This window comes from Triplophysa rosa, linkage group LG6 (assembly GCF_024868665.1).
Source record: "Triplophysa rosa linkage group LG6, Trosa_1v2, whole genome shotgun sequence".
Lineage (NCBI taxonomy): Eukaryota > Metazoa > Chordata > Actinopteri > Cypriniformes > Nemacheilidae > Triplophysa > Triplophysa rosa.
The window spans coordinates 14,473,461-14,493,803 of NC_079895.1; the positions used below are offsets into that span (position 1 = coordinate 14,473,461).

General features: G+C 43.1%; 1 protein-coding gene across 1 annotated transcript in view; it reads left to right on the plus strand.

Annotated features, from left to right (window-relative positions):
• col6a3 (collagen, type VI, alpha 3) overlaps positions 1 to 20,343 on the plus strand; it is a 53,392-nt gene that overhangs the window by 13,924 nt on the left and 19,125 nt on the right. Inside the window, 19 exon segments of the mRNA XM_057335483.1 lie at positions 30 to 617; positions 1,608 to 2,186; positions 2,488 to 3,063; positions 5,270 to 5,863; positions 6,043 to 6,642; positions 6,843 to 7,439; positions 7,723 to 8,322; positions 8,609 to 9,208; positions 9,390 to 9,989; positions 10,190 to 10,786; positions 11,070 to 11,669; positions 11,956 to 12,555; positions 12,737 to 13,336; positions 13,537 to 14,133; positions 14,417 to 14,989; positions 15,303 to 15,902; positions 16,083 to 16,682; positions 17,834 to 18,445; positions 18,758 to 19,372. Coding sequence (XP_057191466.1) covers positions 30 to 617; positions 1,608 to 2,186; positions 2,488 to 3,063; positions 5,270 to 5,863; positions 6,043 to 6,642; positions 6,843 to 7,439; positions 7,723 to 8,322; positions 8,609 to 9,208; positions 9,390 to 9,989; positions 10,190 to 10,786; positions 11,070 to 11,669; positions 11,956 to 12,555; positions 12,737 to 13,336; positions 13,537 to 14,133; positions 14,417 to 14,989; positions 15,303 to 15,902; positions 16,083 to 16,682; positions 17,834 to 18,445; positions 18,758 to 19,372 — 11,328 coding nt within the window.

Here is a 20,343-nt window from a genome sequence, read left to right on the forward strand (position 1 = left end):
GTATATGTTGACATGGCTTTCTGTTACAGAATCTGTCAAAAGGGATGTTGCATTTCTTATTGATGGATCTGATGATTCTAGAAATGGTTTTGAGGCTATTCGCAATTTTATGCAAAAAGTGGTTGAGAGTTTAAATGTGGATGAAGATTTTGATAGGGTGGCTGTTGTCCAGTACAGTCGAGATTCCACAGCAAATTTTTATCTCAGCTCGTACTCAACTAAAAAGGAGGTCCTTAATTCAATACGTTCCATGAGGCACAAAAGTGGAAGACCACTAAATACCGGAGCTGCTTTGCGATTTATTAAAGAAAATATATTTACACCTTCATCTGGAGGCAGAAGTCATGAGGGTGTAGCTTCAATTCTGTACCTGTTTAGTGGTGGTAGATCCAATGATGACGTGAGAACCATTTCGCAGGATTTAAGAGAAAGCAACATTAAAGTCTTTACAACTGGCACAAGAAATGCTGACACACTTGAGTTACAGACAATGGCTTCTACACCAGCTTATGCTTTCTTTGTTAATGACTTTACCTCCATGAACGGCATTTTCCAAAGAGTTTCTTCTGTTTTGACAAGTGGTTATGAAATTCCTGAGCAGCCTCCAACAAATCAGGGTAAGTCTTTATAACTGATATGTGTTTTGCTACTTAATATCATTATTCTATTTGCTATGTTAGGGTACGCTACCATTTAAAAAATGAGTCTGGTATTTAATTGTTCTATGAAATTCAGCAAAATCGAATGCCTGAACCTGGCATCATACTGTATGTGGTTATCACTGATAACACTTTTTAGTATAGACCGTTTCATCGGACGCGTGTGCACCTGACCCCCCAGTTAACTTCCGTTTTGTGTTTGGCTAATGTGTAATAATAGAACTATTTATATTTTCATGTTAACATTAATTTGTATAATTGTTTTACTGTATAGTAATTCTATTAAATAAATGATTTGTTGAATTTTGTTGTATGTTCATTTTATTAAATGAACAATTTGTTGAATGGGTCCTGTAGTTTGTCTCATTTAAACAAACCGTATGGTACTTTGACATCTAGCGGTTGGTATCGGAGCCTAAATTCAAAATATTGGAGAGACAAGTTTAGTCAAGTAACGGTTCTTCTAGGTTTCTTTTGATTGTTATCAGAAATAATCTACAGGCACTCTATTGTTTGTGAGTGTGTACCGGAAGTTAAATTGGGGTCACAAAAGTGCGCATGCGCAGTAACGTTTGTTTATGTTGTTAAGATGAAACCGTCTATATAGGTAGTTTATGATGGTCACACACAAAACCTTCTTCTTTTTTCCAAAAAAGTCCCAAAATGTATACAACGTAAAGAAAAAACATCACATAAAGTAAATACATTTTCACGGAATAATATGTGAAAACTCTATTTTGACAAAACGGTCAGATAGTACCTTATAATTACTGTTACAACCCCCCAACCAACCACCCACCCCATGTTCACACCAAATCTATGGAGTAATCTTGGAACGTTATCCTTGGCATCAGTTGTCAATCAATTATAGCAGATTTTGTTTAAATACTATATTTCTTTGATGCAGATGTTCTTGCTTATGTTCCTCTGTTCTTTCATTTATTTTAGTCCAGACTTCGAATGCAGAAAGAAATATTGTGTTCCTTATTGATGGATCTGATGATGCTAGTCACAGATTCACAGCTATACGAGATTTTGTGGCCAGTTTGGCAGAGACGTTTGATGTTGGTAAAGGAAAAGATCAAATTGCTGTTGTGCAGTTCAGTAATACTGCAGCAGTCAACTTTAATCTCAGTACATATTCATCCACTACTGAAGTGACAGATGCTATACATAAACTCAAACCAAAAGGAGGAAGGCCACAATATATTGGCCAGGCTCTACAGTTTGTTAGAGACAATGTTTTTTCCTCCAGAGGAAAAGATGGTATTAGTCAAAATCTTGTGCTTGTTGCTGGTGGCAGATCAAGAGACTCTCCTCGTAGGCCTGCTAACACACTCAAGAGTCTTGGGGTAGCCATTTTTGCTATTGGGTCAAAGCTGACAGATCCTGTTGAAATGGAGGCCATTTCTTCAAGGAGAGAATATGCTTTTGCTGTACCTGATTTTTCGGACTTAAAAAATGTGCACCAAAGTCTACTGACAAAGCTTACAAAAGTGAGACACATAGTAGACATGGAAGCCGATGGTAAGAATTAAAGTAAATACATGGTTACATGAAAGACATTCATGGAAAAAAACAGTGTATTGATAATTTAACATTTGATATCAGACATTTTATTCGAAATGACTTATAGATTCAGAGGTATTTTTTTTAGTTATATCTGTTTTGTGGCAATGATCTACCAGTTGTGCCACAAAAACATTTTCTGCTAAGACATCACTAAGATCAATACTTAATGCTATATATTGTTTCTCTAAGTAATTCAAAACACATATAGTTATAAATTGTTGCCTCTTATCATAAACTGTTGTAATTCCATGCACAGGCATTAAAAGGGATATTGCATTTCTTGTGGATGGTTCTGACAGTACAAGAAGAGGATTTCAAGAAATACGTGATTTTCTGTACAATATTATAACAACTCTCAATGTGGGAATTGATGCGGACAGAATATCAGTAATTCAGTACAGCAATGTAGCTTTGGCAAATTTTTACCTAAACTCATTCATAAGAAAGGATGATGTATTGAATGCTGTTAAGGTATTAAGCCATAAAGGTGGGAGGCCCCTTAACACAGGATCTGCCCTTCGATATGTAAAGGAAAATATCTTTACAAGTTCATCAGGAAGTAGGCACAAAGAACGCATCCCTCAAATATTAATTCTGTTGACTAATGGAAGGTCAAGGGACAACATTTCTGAGTCCGCCTCGTCTCTTAAAGAAAACGGTGTGCTAATACTAGGAATAGGAGGAAAGGATGCATACTCTGATGAGCTACATAGAACATCATCTGAAAATCATGTGCTGTCATTTGCTGAATTCAGTGAATTACCAAAACTCCAGCCACAGTTACTGGAAGCAATAAAACTAGATCATACTAAAAACAAAAAACCTTTGATGGGTAAGTATAAAAGTAAAAAAAAAACATTTTATATTTTGGAAGGCATCATTAACCTGTTCCCCTTCAGTCGGTCTCTTGACGTTGTGTTGAGAGACAGACTGGGGTTTGATCTTGAGAACCTATCATCTCCGAGAGGAATTTTAAAACACCAATGGGCTTGGCGAATGGCACACTCATGCCAGTCCCCGCCCCGTGCATACGGGTATAAAAGGGAGATGGTTCAGGCTAAAGCCCTGAAAGACCTGGATGATGGGAAAGCCGACCCAACTCGCATGAGCGAGTTACGCACGGCCACTGACCTCACGCTTCGGGCAACGAAGGCCACGGAGCGTGCCTTGGGTCAGTCGATATCCACACTCGTGGTCCAAGAGAGGCATCTGTGGTGAGGAGAACCCACGGAATTGCCTGATCGGGTCAGCGTTTGCCTTCCTACAAGAGAGACTCGAGGATAACCTCTCCCCATCCACGTTGAAAGTATATGTAGCCACTTTTGCCGCTCACCACGATATCGTGGAGGGTAAGTCTCTCGGCCAAAATGACCTGGTCACCAGGTTCCTTAGGGGCACGAGAAGGGTTATTCCACCTCGACCGCGCTCCGTGTACGCTCTTGGGACCTTATGTGGTCTTACAGGGCCTTGGTATGGCCCCTTTCGAGCTCCTCAGAGACGCCAGTCTTCCTCATCCGATGATGAAGACGGCACTCTTGATGGCGCTCGCTTCTATCAAGAGGGTGGGGGACCTCCAGGCATTCTCTGTGTCCCATGGGTGCCTAGAATTCGGGCCCGGTAGTTCTCACGTTATCCCGGCCCGGTTACTTGCCCAAGGTTCCCACCACTCCCTTCCGGGACCAGGTGGTGAGCCTGCAGGCACTCCCCTCTGGGGAGGAAGACCCAACCTCCAACGTGTTGTGTCCAGTACGCGCACTGCGCCTCTACTTGGACGGCACGCAGAGCTTTAGAAGCTCTGAGCAGCTCTTTGTCTGTTATGGGGGACAGCACCAGGGGAGGGCTGTCTACAAACAGAGATTGTCGCACTGGATTGTGGATGCCATTGCTTTGGCATACCAGTCCCAAGATCACCCGTGCCCGCTTGTAGTGAGAGCCCACTCCACTCGGAGTATGGCCTCCTCGTGGGCACTGGCTCAGGGCGCCTCTCTGGCAGACATATGTAATGCTGCGGGTTGGGCTACGCCCAGTACCTTCGCAAGGTTTTGCAACCTCCGCGTGGAACCAGTGTCAGCCCGTGTCTTACACGCTGCCGGCGTATAAGGCCGGCATCTGGTTTGGGCGTACGCCTGCGAAAGCGCCTTCTCCCCTCTCCAGGCGAGTCTAGTGCACTATCTTAGCCTCCCTACTTCCCCCCTTAGGGCGAAGTATAGGCATTCCATCCATCACTAAGCAATTGGCATTATGGTAACAGACCGGGCAGAGCAGTCTGTTGGAACCAAGTCCAGTACTGGTAGAGTCGCCCCTGCTCAGGTGGAACCCTATACTAGGACTGTTGCCCCATATGTAGTGACTCCCCTGCAGGGTCGTCCTGCATGTTGAATTCCTCACTCCTGGTTGCCCTGTCGGTGAACCTGTGACCTTCCCTCCAGTGGTTTACCCCACCTGGGTTCTGTTCCCCCATTCAGGCTGACACAAATTCTCGCATGTTGTTCTCCCCACTGGTGAGACCATGTTGGTGTCTCCACATGTTACCTCCCGTTGTGGTAGGATGTGGCCTCCGTAACACACTCTTCAACGAGGAGAGAGACCGACTGAATGGGAACGTCTCAGTTACGACTGTAACCTCCATTCCCTGATGGAGGGAACTAGATGTTATGTCTTCATGCCACAACGCTTCGCCGACCCGCTCCAGCAAACGGGAGATTCCTCGCCAGTTCCTCAGCACAAAAGATGAGTGAATGGCCGCCGCCATCTCCCTTTTATACAGTATGCACGGGGCGGGGACTGGCATGCGTGTGCCATTCGCCAAGCCCATTGGCGTTTTAAAATTCTTCTCGGAGATGATAGGTTCTCAAGATCAACCCCCAGTCTGTTTCTCAACACAAGGTCCTGTTCCCTCCATCAGGGAACGGAAGTTACATTCGTAACCGAGACGTTTTCATGGACAAAGATCTTATTTGTAATCTGTTTTTAAAAGCATTAAATGAAAAGTAATATAAAGTTCTACCCAATTTTTCTAATCAATAATTGTTTCTTAGCTGATAAGACACAGAGAGATGTTGTTTTCCTGCTGGATGGATCTGATGGCACTAAGAATGGGTTCCCAGCAATGAAGGAGTTTGTTCAAAGAATGGTGGAGAGATTGGAGGTAGCTGAGAATAAAGATCGTGTTTCTGTGGTCCAATACAGCAGGGCTGCAGAGGTTAATTTCCATCTCAACACATACACAACAAAGGAAGACATTTTTGACAGTGTAAAAGGTCTGAGACACAAAGGGGGAAAACCCCTCAACACGGGGGCAGCTCTCCAGTACGTCAGCGACAATGTCTTTACTGCCTCCTCTGGCAGCAGACGATTGGAGGGTGTGCGGCAAATACTCATTTTGCTTAGTGGAGGAAGGTCATTTGACAATGTTGACACAGCAGCTTCCTCTCTGAAAGAAATTGGAGTCTTTACCTTCGGAATAGGATCGAGGGGCTCTGATAGCAGAGAATTGCAGAGAATTTCATATGATCCCAATTACGCTATATCTGTGTCCAACTTCAGCGAGCTTCCAAATGTCCAAGAGCAGCTGCTGGCCTCTGTACAGACTGTTGCAATGCCCATCGCACCAACGTCACCAACTGTTACCGGTATGCCGTGGTAGAACTTTTCAAATGCTATGCCTTGTCTTACTAGTTAATCTTCTTAATTTGTCTTGAGCGGCACAGCCAGAGAAAGCCAATGAGATGTTGAAGTAATGTTATATTTGTAAAGATGTTTTAATGTTATGGAAATAGATAGGGGTTAATGAGGCTGTTTTTTCCTCTAGCTGATTACACCGTACCAAGAAAGGATCTAGTGTTTCTGCTGGACGGTTCAGATGGTACTAGGAATTCTTTCCCAGCTATGCGTGACTTTGTGCAAAGACTAGTTGGGAAATTAAACGTACAGCCAAACAGAGACCGTGTTTCTGTGGTGCAGTACAGTCGAGATTCAGAGGTCCATTTCTACTTGAATACCTACACGACAAAGGAAGACATTATTGACAGTGTAAGAGGACTGAGACACAAAGGGGGAAGACCCCTCAACACAGGGGCAGCTCTCCAGTAAGTCAGAGACAATGACTTTACTGCCTCCTCTGGCAGCAGGCGACTGGAGGGTGTGCCGCAAATACTCATTTTGCTTAGTGGAGGAAGGTCATTTGACAATGTTGACACAGCAGCTTCCTCTCTTAAAGAAATTGGAGTCTTTACCTTCGGAATAGGATCGAGGGGCTCTGATAGCAGTGAATTGCAAAGAATTTCATTCGACCCCAGTTATGCTATGTCTCTGTCCGACTTCAGTGAGCTTCCAAATGTACAAGAGCAGCTACTGGACTCTGTAGAGACTGTTGCAATACCCATCGCTCCAACGTCACCAACTGTTACGGGTATGTGCATGGCAAACATTTACACGAGATATCTCACATCCTGTTTCCTTTCTGTTTATATTTGAATCTGCTGAGTATTTGTGAGCAGTGGGCCGATCAGCGACAGCTAAGACAGTCAAAGAGTAATGTCTTATTCTAAAGATGTTTGAACGTTGTCAAAATTACTTTGCGTTATTGAAGCTGTGCTTGTTTTTCCCTAGCAGATTTCCCCACACTCAGAAAAGACATAGTTTTTCTGCTGGACGGTTCGGATGGCACTAGGAATTCTTTCCCAGCAATGCGTGAATTTGTGCAAAGAGTAGTGGAGAATTTAAACATAGAGGCAAAAAGAGACCGTGTTTCTGTGGTGCAGTACAGTCGTGACCCCGAGGCCCATTTCTATCTGAATACTTACGCAACAAAAGGGGAGATTCTTGACACAATCAGGACTCTGGGGCACAGAGGAGGGAGACCCCTCAACACTGGGGCGGCTCTCCAGTATGTGAGGGGAAATGTCTTCGCTGCCTCTGCTGGAAGCAGAAGGCAAGAGGGTGTTCCCCAGGTCCTTATCCTGCTCAGTGGAGGACGTTCAAGAGATAACATAGATACGCCTGCCACTGCTTTGAAAGAGAGTGGGATTTTGATATTTGGCATAGGTACCAGAAATTCGAGCAGAGAGGTACAGAGAATTGCCAGTGATACAGCTTATGTACAGTCCATCCTTGAATTCCCTGACCTTCCAAGTGTTCAGCAGCAGTTTATCGACTCACTCAACAGTGTGCCTGTGCAAGGGATGCAAATGACACCTACTGTTATGGGTAAGGTCGATTCTCACACATCTGTAGATAGAGCACACTCAATGTATGTTATAGACATATGCACAATTTTGAACTCTGACCAAATGCATGTTGGCAGAGTCTTGGAAAATTTGCCTCACACGCCAAGGTTATGAACTTCTGTCAAAGACTGTTAGAAATGAAGAGTGGAAAGGGTGGGAAATTAATACCCTGTGTGCAGTTGCTGACTACAGCAAGATACGTCTTTAGAGAATGTCAGGGCAACGTGTTCTCACGACTTTGTTTTCTATTTCAATACCCATAGCTGAGCGTAGGATGGCTCGGAAGGATGTAGTGTTCCTGCTGGATGGTTCAGATGCCACTAGGACTTCTTTCCCTTCGATGCTTGAGTTTGTCGAAAGGATGGTGGAGAGATTGAATGTGTCTGACAGGAGAGACCGTGTGTCAGTGGTTCAGTTCAGCAGAGATCCAGAGGCCCATTTCTATCTTAACACATACACGACAAAGGACGACATTCTTGATGCTGTCAAGGGTCTGAGGCACAAAGGCGGGAGACCCCTCAACACTGGCGCAGCCTTGCAGTTTGTGAAGGAAAATGTCTTCACTGCCTCTTCTGGAAGTAGACGTGTAGAGGGTGTGCCTCAGTTACTGATTTTGCTGAGTGGTGGAAGGTCATTTGATAATGTTGAGTCCCCAGCCTCATCCCTGAAGGAGCTTGGGGTGTTGATCTTTGGCATAGGGTCGAGGAGTTCTGACAGCAGAGAAATGCAGAGTATCTCGCATGACCCAAGCTACGCACTCTCAGTGAGTGACTTTGCTGAGCTTCCCGGAGTCCAACGGCAGCTTTTCACTAACATTAACAAAGTACTTGAAGAGGGTACGCATACAACTACCACAGTTCGGGGTAAGAAGTAATTCTAACTGGCTTGCTGTATTGCCTCTTAGATGTTATGGTCGTATTAAGTTTTGTCTAAATGTTCCCGTGGTTCCAATGAATTGGTTCAAAGGTTCATGCTTTTGTATTTTGATTTCTATTTCATGTGACATAAAAAATGATAGATATCAATATTAAGGTATATCAAACAGAAATAATGAGTACAGCAACATCACCATTTAGAAAACATAATGTTGAGTGCATTGAGCTGTTTGCTTACAATGTCCCTCATCTCACTCACATGTTTATTTGTCAGTTGAGGGTCGTAGACCAAGGAGAGATGTTGTCTTCCTGCTGGATGGATCTGATGGCACTAGGAATGGGTTCCCAGCAATGAAAGAGTTTGTTCACAGAATGGTGGAGAGATTGGACGTAGCTGATAACAGAGATCGTGTTTCTGTTGTCCAATACAGCAGGGACGCAGAGGTCAATTTCCATCTTAACACATACATGACAAAGAAAGACATTATTGACAGTGTAAGAGGTCTGAGACACAAAGGGGGAAGACCCCTCAACACGGGGGCAGCTCTCCAGTACGTCAAAGACAATGTCTTTACTGCCTCCTCTGGCAGCAGACGATTGGAGGGTGTGCGGCAAATACTCATTTTGCTTAGTGGAGGAAGGTCATTTGACAATGTTGACACAGCAGCTTCCTCTCTGAAAGAAATCGGAGTCCAGACCTTTGGAATAGGATCGAGGGGCTCTGACAGCAGAGAATTGCAGAGAATTTCATATGATCCCAATTACGCTATATCTGTGTCTGACTTCAGCGAGCTTCCAAATGTCCAAGAGCAGCTGCTGGCCTCTGTACAGACTGTTGCAATACCCATCGCTCCAACGTCACCAACTGTTACCGGTATGCAGTGGTAGAACTTTTCAACATGCTATGCCTTGTCTTACTAGTTAATCTTCTTAATTTGTCTTGAGCGGCACAGCCAGAGAAAGCCAATGAGATGTTGAAGTAATGTTATATTTGTAAAGATGTTTTAATGTTATGGAAAGAGATTGGGGTTAATGAGGCTGTTTTTTTCCTCTAGCTGATTACACCGTACCAAGAAAGGATCTAGTGTTTCTGCTGGACGGTTCAGATGGTACTAGGAATTCTTTCCCAGCTATGCGTGACTTTGTGCAAAGACTAGTTGGGAAATTAAACGTACAGCCAAACAGAGACCGTGTTTCTGTGGTGCAGTACAGTCGAGATTCAGAGGTCCATTTCTACTTGAATACCTACACGACAAAGGAAGACATTATTGACAGTGTAAGAGGACTGAGACACAAAGGGGGAAGACCCCTCAATACAGGGGCAGCTCTCCAGTACGTCAGAGACAATGTCTTTACTGCCTCCTCTGGCAGCAGGCGACTGGAGGGTGTGCCGCAAATACTCATTTTGCTTAGTGGAGGAAGGTCATTTGACAATGTTGACACAGCAGCTTCCTCTCTTAAAGAAATTGGAGTCTTTACCTTCGGAATAGGATCGAGGGGCTCTGATAGCAGTGAATTGCAAAGAATTTCATTCGACCCCAGTTATGCTATGTCTCTGTCCGACTTCAGTGAGCTTCCAAATGTCCAAGAGCAGCTACTGGACTCTGTAGAGACTGTTGCAATACCCATCGCTCCAACGTCACCAACTGTTACGGGTATGTGCATGGCAAACATTTACACGAGATATCTCACATCCTGTTTCCTTTCTGTTTATATTTGAATCTGCTGAGTATTTGTGAGCAGTGGGCCGATCAGCGACAGCTAAGACAGTCAAAGAGTAATGTCTTATTCTAAAGATGTTTGAACGTTGTCAAAATTACTTTGCGTTATTGAAGCTGTGCTTGTTTTTCCCTAGCAGATTTCCCCACACTCAGAAAAGACATAGTTTTTCTGCTGGACGGTTCGGATGGCACTAGGAATTCTTTCCCAGCAATGCGTGAGTTTGTGCAAAGAGTAGTGGAGAATTTAAACATAGAGGCAAAAAGAGACCGTGTTTCTGTGGTGCAGTACAGTCGTGACCCCGAGGCCCATTTCTATCTGAATACTTACGCAACAAAAGGGGAGATTCTTGACACAATCAGGACTCTGGGGCACAGAGGAGGGAGACCCCTCAACACTGGGGCGGCTCTCCAGTATGTGAGGGGAAATGTCTTCGCTGCCTCTGCTGGAAGCAGAAGGCAAGAGGGTGTTCCCCAGGTCCTTATCCTGCTCAGTGGAGGACGTTCAAGCGATAACATAGATACGCCTGCCACTGCTTTGAAAGAGAGTGGGATTTTGATATTTGGCATAGGTACCAGAAATTCGAGCAGAGAGGTACAGAGAATTGCCAGTGATACAGCTTATGTACAGTCCATCCTTGAATTCCCTGACCTTCCAAGTGTTCAGCAGCAGTTTATCGACTCGCTCAACAGTGTGCCTGTGCAAGGGATGCAAATGACACCTACTGTTACGGGTAAGGTCGATTCTCACACATCTGTAGATAGAGCACACTCAATGTATGTTATAGACATATGCACAATTTTGAACTCTGACCAAATGCATGTTGGCAGAGTCTTGGAAAATTTGCCTCACACGCCAAGGTTATGAACTTCTGTCAAAGACTGTTAGAAATGAAGAGTGGAAAGGGTGGGAAATTAATACCCTGTGTGCAGTTGCTGACTACAGCAAGATACGTCTTTAGAGAATGTCAGGGCAACGTGTTCTCACGACTTTGTTTTCTATTTCAATACCCATAGCTGAGCGTAGGATGGCTCGGAAGGATGTAGTGTTCCTGCTGGATGGTTCAGATGCCACTAGGACTTCTTTCCCTTCGATGCTTGAGTTTGTCGAAAGGATGGTGGAGAGATTGAATGTGTCTGACAGGAGAGGCCGTGTGTCAGTGGTCCAGTTCAGCAGAGATCCAGAGGCCCATTTCTATCTTAACACATACACGACAAAGGACGACATTCTTGATGCTGTCAAGGGTCTGAGGCACAAAGGCGGGAGACCCCTCAACACTGGCGCAGCCTTGCAGTTTGTGAAGGAAAATGTCTTCACTGCCTCTTCTGGAAGTAGACGTGTAGAGGGTGTGCCTCAGTTACTGATTTTGCTGAGTGGTGGAAGGTCATTTGATAATGTTGAGTCCCCAGCCTCATCCCTGAAGGAGCTTGGGGTGTTGATCTTTGGCATAGGGTCGAGGAGTTCTGACAGCAGAGAAATGCAGAGTATCTCGCATGACCCAAGCTACGCACTCTCAGTGAGTGACTTTGCTGAGCTTCCCGGAGTCCAACGGCAGCTTTTCACTAACATTAACAGAGTACTTGAAGAGGGTACGCCTACAACTACCACAGTTCGGGGTAAGAAGTAATTCTAACTGGCTTGCTGTATTGCCTCTTAGATGTTATGGTCGTATTAAGTTTTGTCTAAATGTTCCCGTGGTTCCAATGAATTGGTTCAAAGGTTCATGCTTTTGTATTTTGATTTCTCTTTCATGTGACATAAAAAATGATAGATATCAATATTAAGGTGTATCAAACAGAAATAATGAGTACAGCAACATCACCATTTAGAAAACATAATGTTGAGTGCATTGAGCTGTTTGCTTACAATGTCCCTCATCTCACTCACATGTTTATTTGTCAGTTGAGGGTCGTAGACCAAGGAGAGATGTTGTCTTCCTGCTGGATGGATCTGATGGCACTAGGAATGGGTTCCCAGCAATGAAAGAGTTTGTTCACAGAATGGTGGAGAGATTGGACGTAGCTGATAACAGAGATCGTGTTTCTGTTGTCCAATACAGCAGGGACGCAGAGGTCAATTTCCATCTTAACACATACATGACAAAGAAAGACATTATTGACAGTGTAAGAGGTCTGAGACACAAAGGGGGAAGACCCCTCAACACGGGGGCAGCTCTCCAGTACGTCAAAGACAATGTCTTTACTGCCTCCTCTGGCAGCAGACGATTGGAGGGTGTGCGGCAAATACTCATTTTGCTTAGTGGAGGAAGGTCATTTGACAATGTTGACACAGCAGCTTCCTCTCTGAAAGAAATCGGAGTCCAGACCTTTGGAATAGGATCGAGGGGCTCTGACAGCAGAGAATTGCAGAGAATTTCATATGATCCCAATTACGCTATATCTGTGTCTGACTTCAGCGAGCTTCCAAATGTCCAAGAGCAGCTGCTGGCCTCTGTACAGACTGTTGCAATACCCATCGCTCCAACGTCACCAACTGTTACCGGTATGCAGTGGTAGAACTTTTCAACATGCTATGCCTTGTCTTACTAGTTAATCTTCTTAATTTGTCTTGAGCGGCACAGCCAGAGAAAGCCAATGAGATGTTGAAGTAATGTTATATTTGTAAAGATGTTTTAATGTTATGGAAAGAGATTGGGGTTAATGAGGCTGTTTTTTTCCTCTAGCTGATTACACCGTACCAAGAAAGGATCTAGTGTTTCTGCTGGACGGTTCAGATGGTACTAGGAATTCTTTCCCAGCTATGCGTGACTTTGTGCAAAGACTAGTTGGGAAATTAAACGTACAGCCAAACAGAGACCGTGTTTCTGTGGTGCAGTACAGTCGAGATTCAGAGGTCCATTTCTACTTGAATACCTACACGACAAAGGAAGACATTATTGACAGTGTAAGAGGACTGAGACACAAAGGGGGAAGACCCCTCAATACAGGGGCAGCTCTCCAGTACGTCAGAGACAATGTCTTTACTGCCTCCTCTGGCAGCAGGCGACTGGAGGGTGTGCCGCAAATACTCATTTTGCTTAGTGGAGGAAGGTCATTTGACAATGTTGACACAGCAGCTTCCTCTCTTAAAGAAATTGGAGTCTTTACCTTCGGAATAGGATCGAGGGGCTCTGATAGCAGTGAATTGCAAAGAATTTCATTCGACCCCAGTTATGCTATGTCTCTGTCCGACTTCAGTGAGCTTCCAAATGTCCAAGAGCAGCTACTGGACTCTGTAGAGACTGTTGCAATACCCATCGCTCCAACGTCACCAACTGTTACGGGTATGTGCATGGCAAACATTTACACGAGATATCTCACATCCTGTTTCCTTTCTGTTTATATTTGAATCTGCTGAGTATTTGTGAGCAGTGGGCCGATCAGCGACAGCTAAGACAGTCAAAGAGTAATGTCTTATTCTAAAGATGTTTGAACGTTGTCAAAATTACTTTGCGTTATTGAAGCTGTGCTTGTTTTTCCCTAGCAGATTTCCCCACACTCAGAAAAGACATAGTTTTTCTGCTGGACGGTTCGGATGGCACTAGGAATTCTTTCCCAGCAATGCGTGAGTTTGTGCAAAGAGTAGTGGAGAATTTAAACATAGAGGCAAAAAGAGACCGTGTTTCTGTGGTGCAGTACAGTCGTGACCCCGAGGCCCATTTCTATCTGAATACTTACGCAACAAAAGGGGAGATTCTTGACACAATCAGGACTCTGGGGCACAGAGGAGGGAGACCCCTCAACACTGGGGCGGCTCTCCAGTATGTGAGGGGAAATGTCTTCGCTGCCTCTGCTGGAAGCAGAAGGCAAGAGGGTGTTCCCCAGGTCCTTATCCTGCTCAGTGGAGGACGTTCAAGCGATAACATAGATACGCCTGCCACTGCTTTGAAAGAGAGTGGGATTTTGATATTTGGCATAGGTACCAGAAATTCGAGCAGAGAGGTACAGAGAATTGCCAGTGATACAGCTTATGTACAGTCCATCCTTGAATTCCCTGACCTTCCAAGTGTTCAGCAGCAGTTTATCGACTCGCTCAACAGTGTGCCTGTGCAAGGGATGCAAATGACACCTACTGTTACGGGTAAGGTCGATTCTAACACATCTGTAGATAGAGCACACTCAATGTATGTTATAGACATATGCACAATTTTGAACTCTGACCAAATGCATGTTGGCAGAGTCTTGGAAAATTTGCCTCACACGCCAACGTTATGAACTTCTGTCAAAGACTGTTAGAAATGAAGAGTGGAAAGCGTGGGAAATTAATATCCTGTGTGCAGTTGCTGACTACAGTAAGATACGTCTTTAGAGAATGTCAGGGCAACGTGTTCTCACGACTTTGTTTTCTATTTCAATACCCATAGCTGAGCGTAGGATGGCTCGGAAGGATGTAGTGTTCCTGCTGGATGGTTCAGATGCCACTAGGACTTCTTTCCCTTCGATGCTTGAGTTTGTCGAAAGGATGGTGGAGAGATTGAATGTGTCTGACAGGAGAGGCCGTGTGTCAGTGGTCCAGTTCAGCAGAGATCCAGAGGCCCATTTCTATCTTAACACATACACGACAAAGGACGACATTCTTGATGCTGTCAAGGGTCTGAGGCACAAAGGCGGGAGACCCCTCAACACTGGCGCAGCCTTGCAGTTTGTGAAGGAAAATGTCTTCACTGCCTCTTCTGGAAGTAGACGTGTAGAGGGTGTGCCTCAGTTACTGATTTTGCTGAGTGGTGGAATATCATTTGATAATGTTGAGTCCCCAGCCTCATCCCTGAAGGAGCTTGGGGTGTTGATCTTTGGCATAGGGTCGAGGAGTTCTGACAGCAGAGAAATGCAGAGTATCTCGCATGACCCAAGCTACGCACTCTCAGTGAGTGACTTTGTTGAGCTTCCCGGAGTCCAACGGCAGCTTTTCACTTACATTAACAGAGTACTTGAAGAGGGTACGCCTACAACTACCACAGTTCGGGGTAAAAAGTAATTCTAACTGGCTTGCTGTATTGCCTCTTAGATGTTATAGTCGTATTAAGTTTTGTCTAAATGTTCCCGTGGTTCCAATGAATTGGTTCAAAGGTTCATGCTTTTGTATTTTGATTTCTCTTTCATGTGACATAAAAAATGATAGATATCAATATTAAGGTATATCAAGAAGAAATAATGAGTACAGCAACATCACCATTTATAAAACATAATGTTGAGTGCATTGAGCTGTTTGCTTACAATGTACCTCATCTCACTCACATGTTTATTTATCAGTTGAGGGTCGTAGACCAAGGAGAGATGTTGTCTTCCTGCTGGATGGATCTGATGGCACTAGGAATGGGTTCCCAGCAATGAAAGAGTTTGTTCACAGAATGGTGGAGAGATTGGACGTAGCTGATAACAGAGATCGTGTTTCTGTTGTCCAATACAGCAGGGACGCAGAGGTCAATTTCCATCTTAACACATACATGACAAAGGAAGATATTATTGACAGTGTAAGAGGTCTGAGACACAAAGGGGGAAGACCCCTCAACATGGGGGCAGCTCTCCAGTACGTCAGAGACAATGTCTTTACTGCCTCCTCTGGCAGCAGACGATTGGAGGGTGTGCGGCAAATACTCATTTTGCTTAGTGGAGGAAGGTCATTTGACAATGTTGACACAGCAGCTTCCTCTCTGAAAGAAATCGGAGTCCAGACCTTTGGAATAGGATCGAGGGGCTCTGACAGCAGAGAATTGCAGAGAATTTCATATGATCCCAATTACGCTATATCTGTGTCAGACTTCAGCGAGCTTCCAAATGTCCAAGAGCAGCTGCTGGCCTCTGTACAGACTGTTGCAATACCCATCGCTCCAACGTCACCAACTGTTACCGGTATGCAGTGGTAGAACTTTTCAACATGCTATGCCTTGTCTTACTAGTTAATCTTCTTAATTTGTCTTGAGCGGCACAGCCAGAGAAAGCCAATGAGATGTTGAAGTAATGTAATATTTGTAAAGATGTTTTAATGGTATGGAAATAGATTTGGGTTAATGAGGCTGTTTTTTCCTCTAGCTGATTACACCGTACCAAGAAAGGATATAGTGTTTCTGCTGGACGGTTCAGATGGTACTAGGAATTCTTTCCCAGCTATGCGTGACTTTGTGCAAAGACTAGTTGGGAAATTAAACGTACAGCCAAACAGAGACCGTGTTTCTGTGGTGCAGTACAGTCAAGATTCAGTGGTCCATTTCTACTTGAATACCTACATGACAAAGGAAGACATTATTGACAGTGTAAGAGGTCTGAGACACAAAGGGGGAAGACCCCTCAACACAGGGGCAGCTCTCCAGTACGTCAGAGACAATGTCTTTACTGCCTCCTCTGGCAGCCGACAACTGGAGGGTGTGACGCAAATACTCATTTTGCTTAGTGGAGGAAGGTCATTTGACAGTGTTGACACAGCAGCTTCCTCATTGAAAGAGCTTGGAATTTTGCCCTTCACTGTTGGATTGAGGGGCTCTAATAGCAAAGAATTGCAGCAAATCTCTCATGATCCTGAATTCTTACTCTTAGTGAGAGACATATCTTTCCTTCCCAGTATCCTTGAACAGGTTTTCAAAAACATTAATTTGGCAGCTTTGAGTTCTACACCCATCTTTCCCAAAATTATTGGTAAGTATGAGACTGAATATTTCTACTATTCATTTTCATTTGTCATCTTGTGACATTTTATATAAGTTTTATTAATCCGTTTGATCTTATCTTTGTGTGTGTGTTGTTTAGTATCTTAGTGCACAAAAAAAGTTGTGATCGTCTTTAATTCCGTGTTCTGACCTACTTTCAAGAGAATCAGAATATTGGATGAGATAAATAGTGGTTGTGGCCTGTGTTTTTATAATAAACACTGCAATATTCCATGAAAAATAGTAGAGTAATTTTTGATTTCACGGAGACTTTAATGAGCAACACAGTTATAGTAATTTGATATTTTAAATAGTCAACTATTAATTGGACAATTATGTGCATATTTATAGAAGTACATATCTTGGTGTTCTTATGTTTTGTATATGGCCATAAATAATATTTCAGATTATTTGGTTTGTATACAGGTAAGTGTGCTCTTTCCTTTATATTGGATGTTTTCACTTCAAAACAAAACAAGTGAAAAGTTAAGTGATATGGTAACACCCCAGGAACAACACAAAACACTCTTGATAGGACTTCTCAATATGTTAAAATCACAGACCACCACAACATCCCAGCATCACAGAAAGTTCTTCAAGGGCAGGTTTCTAAATCATTTAAAAATGTCAGTTTTATTAATGTGTAGCATTATTCATATCTTCTTTCTTCTGTAGTTTTTATTATTGTTATTTTTACCATGCAACTACTTGTGTCGAGGTGCATTATGTCCTACTGTAATTGGTGTGCCATTACAGTGTCCTTAATTATGCTCCATCATGTCTTATGGTGTCAACCCTGGTGGTACAGTTTTTTCAATATCTTTACCGACTAATAGTTTATCAAATGGTAAAGTCAGTGTCTACAGAACACCCATCACTACTCACTACAATTATCCTGTTGTCCAAAAATACTGATCACTAAAGTACTATTTTCTTCTCTGCTTTGCAGTTTAAGTGTTGTCTGTGCAGTATGCATGTAAAGGCTTAAAAATTAAATTGACTTACTAGCTTTGCACTTAATGCTGCTGTTGCTACTTGTGTTGTGTTTGTTTTGTTGTTTTGTTTTGCATATGTTTTACAATTGGGTATTTCTCCAGTCAAATAAAGTTTTAATCATGTATTTTTTAATGTTTATTTCAGCGGTCTCTCAAGGACCCAAGAAGGACATTGTCTTTGTGATCGATGGTTCTGATGATGTTGGCAGGGAGTTTGCAATTATCCAGGAGTTTTTACGCAAAGTTGTGGAGAATCTTAATATTGGTGAGAACAGGATCAGAGTAGGTGTGGTGCAGTATGGAGATAATCCATATGCAGACATATATCTTAACTCTCATAAGACCAAAGAAGGTGTTCTAAATGGCATCAAGGAACTCAGGCGAAGAGGAGGGATACAGCGCAACCTTGGGCGAGCCATAGACTTTGTTAGTCAGGATGTTCTGACTTCTGGACGTGGTGGAAGAAAACAGGAGGGGGTTCCTCAATTCGTTGTGGTGGTTTCAGGAGGAAAATCAACAGACAATATAAGAACACCTGCAACAGCTCTGAAACAGTCAGGAATTGTCCCATTTGGAATAGGGACAAGGGAGGTTGACACTCAGGAATTGGAAATTATCGCTTATGTCCCCAGATTTGCCTTCTCAGTTGATGACTTGCCTGGTCTTTATACCGTTCAGGACACACTCATCACCACACTGACTGAACTATCAAGTGAAGAGCTGGCCAGACTGCGTCCTTATTTCCCTACAGTAACAGGTACTTGCAATTATCTTATTAATATTTTATTTATTTGTTTTTATTGTATTTTATTTCTTTTATTACTATTTTTTCTTGATGTGCTACAAGATATATGCATATAAAGTTTTTAATTAATTCAGCTCAGCATAGAATGTACTGCTGTTTTGATGAATAAAATTGTAAAAACATAATTGTCAGTTTACACATTTGAAGTGATTCCCACAGCAATTTGTGAGTGTACAGGTCAAGGGATATTTAAGTGATGAGTAGTGTGAATGATTCTCTTACTCTTACTCTTTCGGCTCTAACTGTCATCCCTTTTTAAAACAGGGGTTGTAATTCCAACAATACTCCCTGGAGATAAGAGGGATGTTGTGTTCCTCATTGATGGCACTACAAAGATGCGCAGTGAGTTCCCTGCAATAAGAGACATGGTTCAGCGAGTAGTGGATAAGTTAGATGTGGGTCTGGACAATGTGAGGGTCTCTGTCGTGCAGTACAGTGATGATCCAAAGCTAGAGTTTCTCCTCAATGAGCACTCCACAAAGGAGGAAGTTCTCCAGGCAATACAAAGAATGAGAAGTAAAGGAGGAAATCAGCTTAATACTGGACAAGCTCTGGATTATGTCTCCAAGAACATCTATCAAAGATCTGCTGGTAGTCGTGTTGAGGAGGGTGTGCCACAGTTTCTCATTCTAGTGACTGGAGGAAAGTCAAATGATGATGTATCTAGCTCTGCCCGGCAGCTGAAGTCAAGTCGTGTTGCCCCCCTGGCAGTTGGAGCACATACTGCGGATGCAGAGGAGCTAAAGCTAATTTCCTTCCGTCCTGAACTAGCCTACACGATACGAAACTTTCAGCAGCTACCTAGGGTGGAGCAAGAGATTTTGAGTAAAGTCAGTACCATGACTAGTAAAGAAATTTCTGAACCCCCTCTACCTGGAGGTAACTTGTTCTAATTTTATTTTAATTCTTTTAAGATTAGAATTATATATTTTTATTTATTGTTAATATTTAAGAATGTTCAACATTAGCAATGCATTTTATTTTGAACTCTCTCCTTGTTTAGGGGCCACACTTATATTCTTTCTGCTTAAAAGTGACCAAACACCTAAAATATTTTATTCAGTGACATCAGTGTATATTTATGCTTTATTTTTCTTTAATATTTCACATTTTTAGGGCATTGTGTGGTTCTGTGTAATAATCATAATGTTCTGTTTCAGTAGCAGTCATTTTTTCTTAGTTCCATTCATTTGTTATGAGTTTTTTCAGATCACATTAGCCTTTTCAATTCACATATATTATACATTTTTGTGTTCAAATAGCAAGTGCCACAAAAGTCACCATGTCATGAATGGTGAGGGAACAAGGACACAGTACAGAGGACCCAGACGCAGACAGCGGATAGGGGGTTAACAAGACATTTAATAAAATATAAATACAAAACAAAGACCCACGTGGGGGTAACAAAACAAAACAGGGGAATCTCCAACAGGACAGGACTAAGACTAAATACACCTAACAAGACTAAGATAAACATAACATGACATGACATGACATGAACTACAAATGACTACACTAGACTAGACTAACACAGAACAGGCACTCACCAGACAAACGACAACGTAATACACGAGCACAGGACAAAGAAACAAGAGGGTATATATAGGGAAACACAAACGAGGGATAACGACACAGGGCAGGTGTGGGTAATCAAACACTTAGGGAAAGATAACAAGGAAACGAGAGGAGCGGGGCCAATGACAAGACACTGGAGAGAACGTATATTATTGTCCAAAGGACAACAATAAGTTTCTCTCCACACATAACCAAAGACTTTGTCATGGCTCTGCTACAGGACCAAGAAAAACATGACTAAGGAAGCAGAGCCATGACAGAAGCCCCCCCTTTAA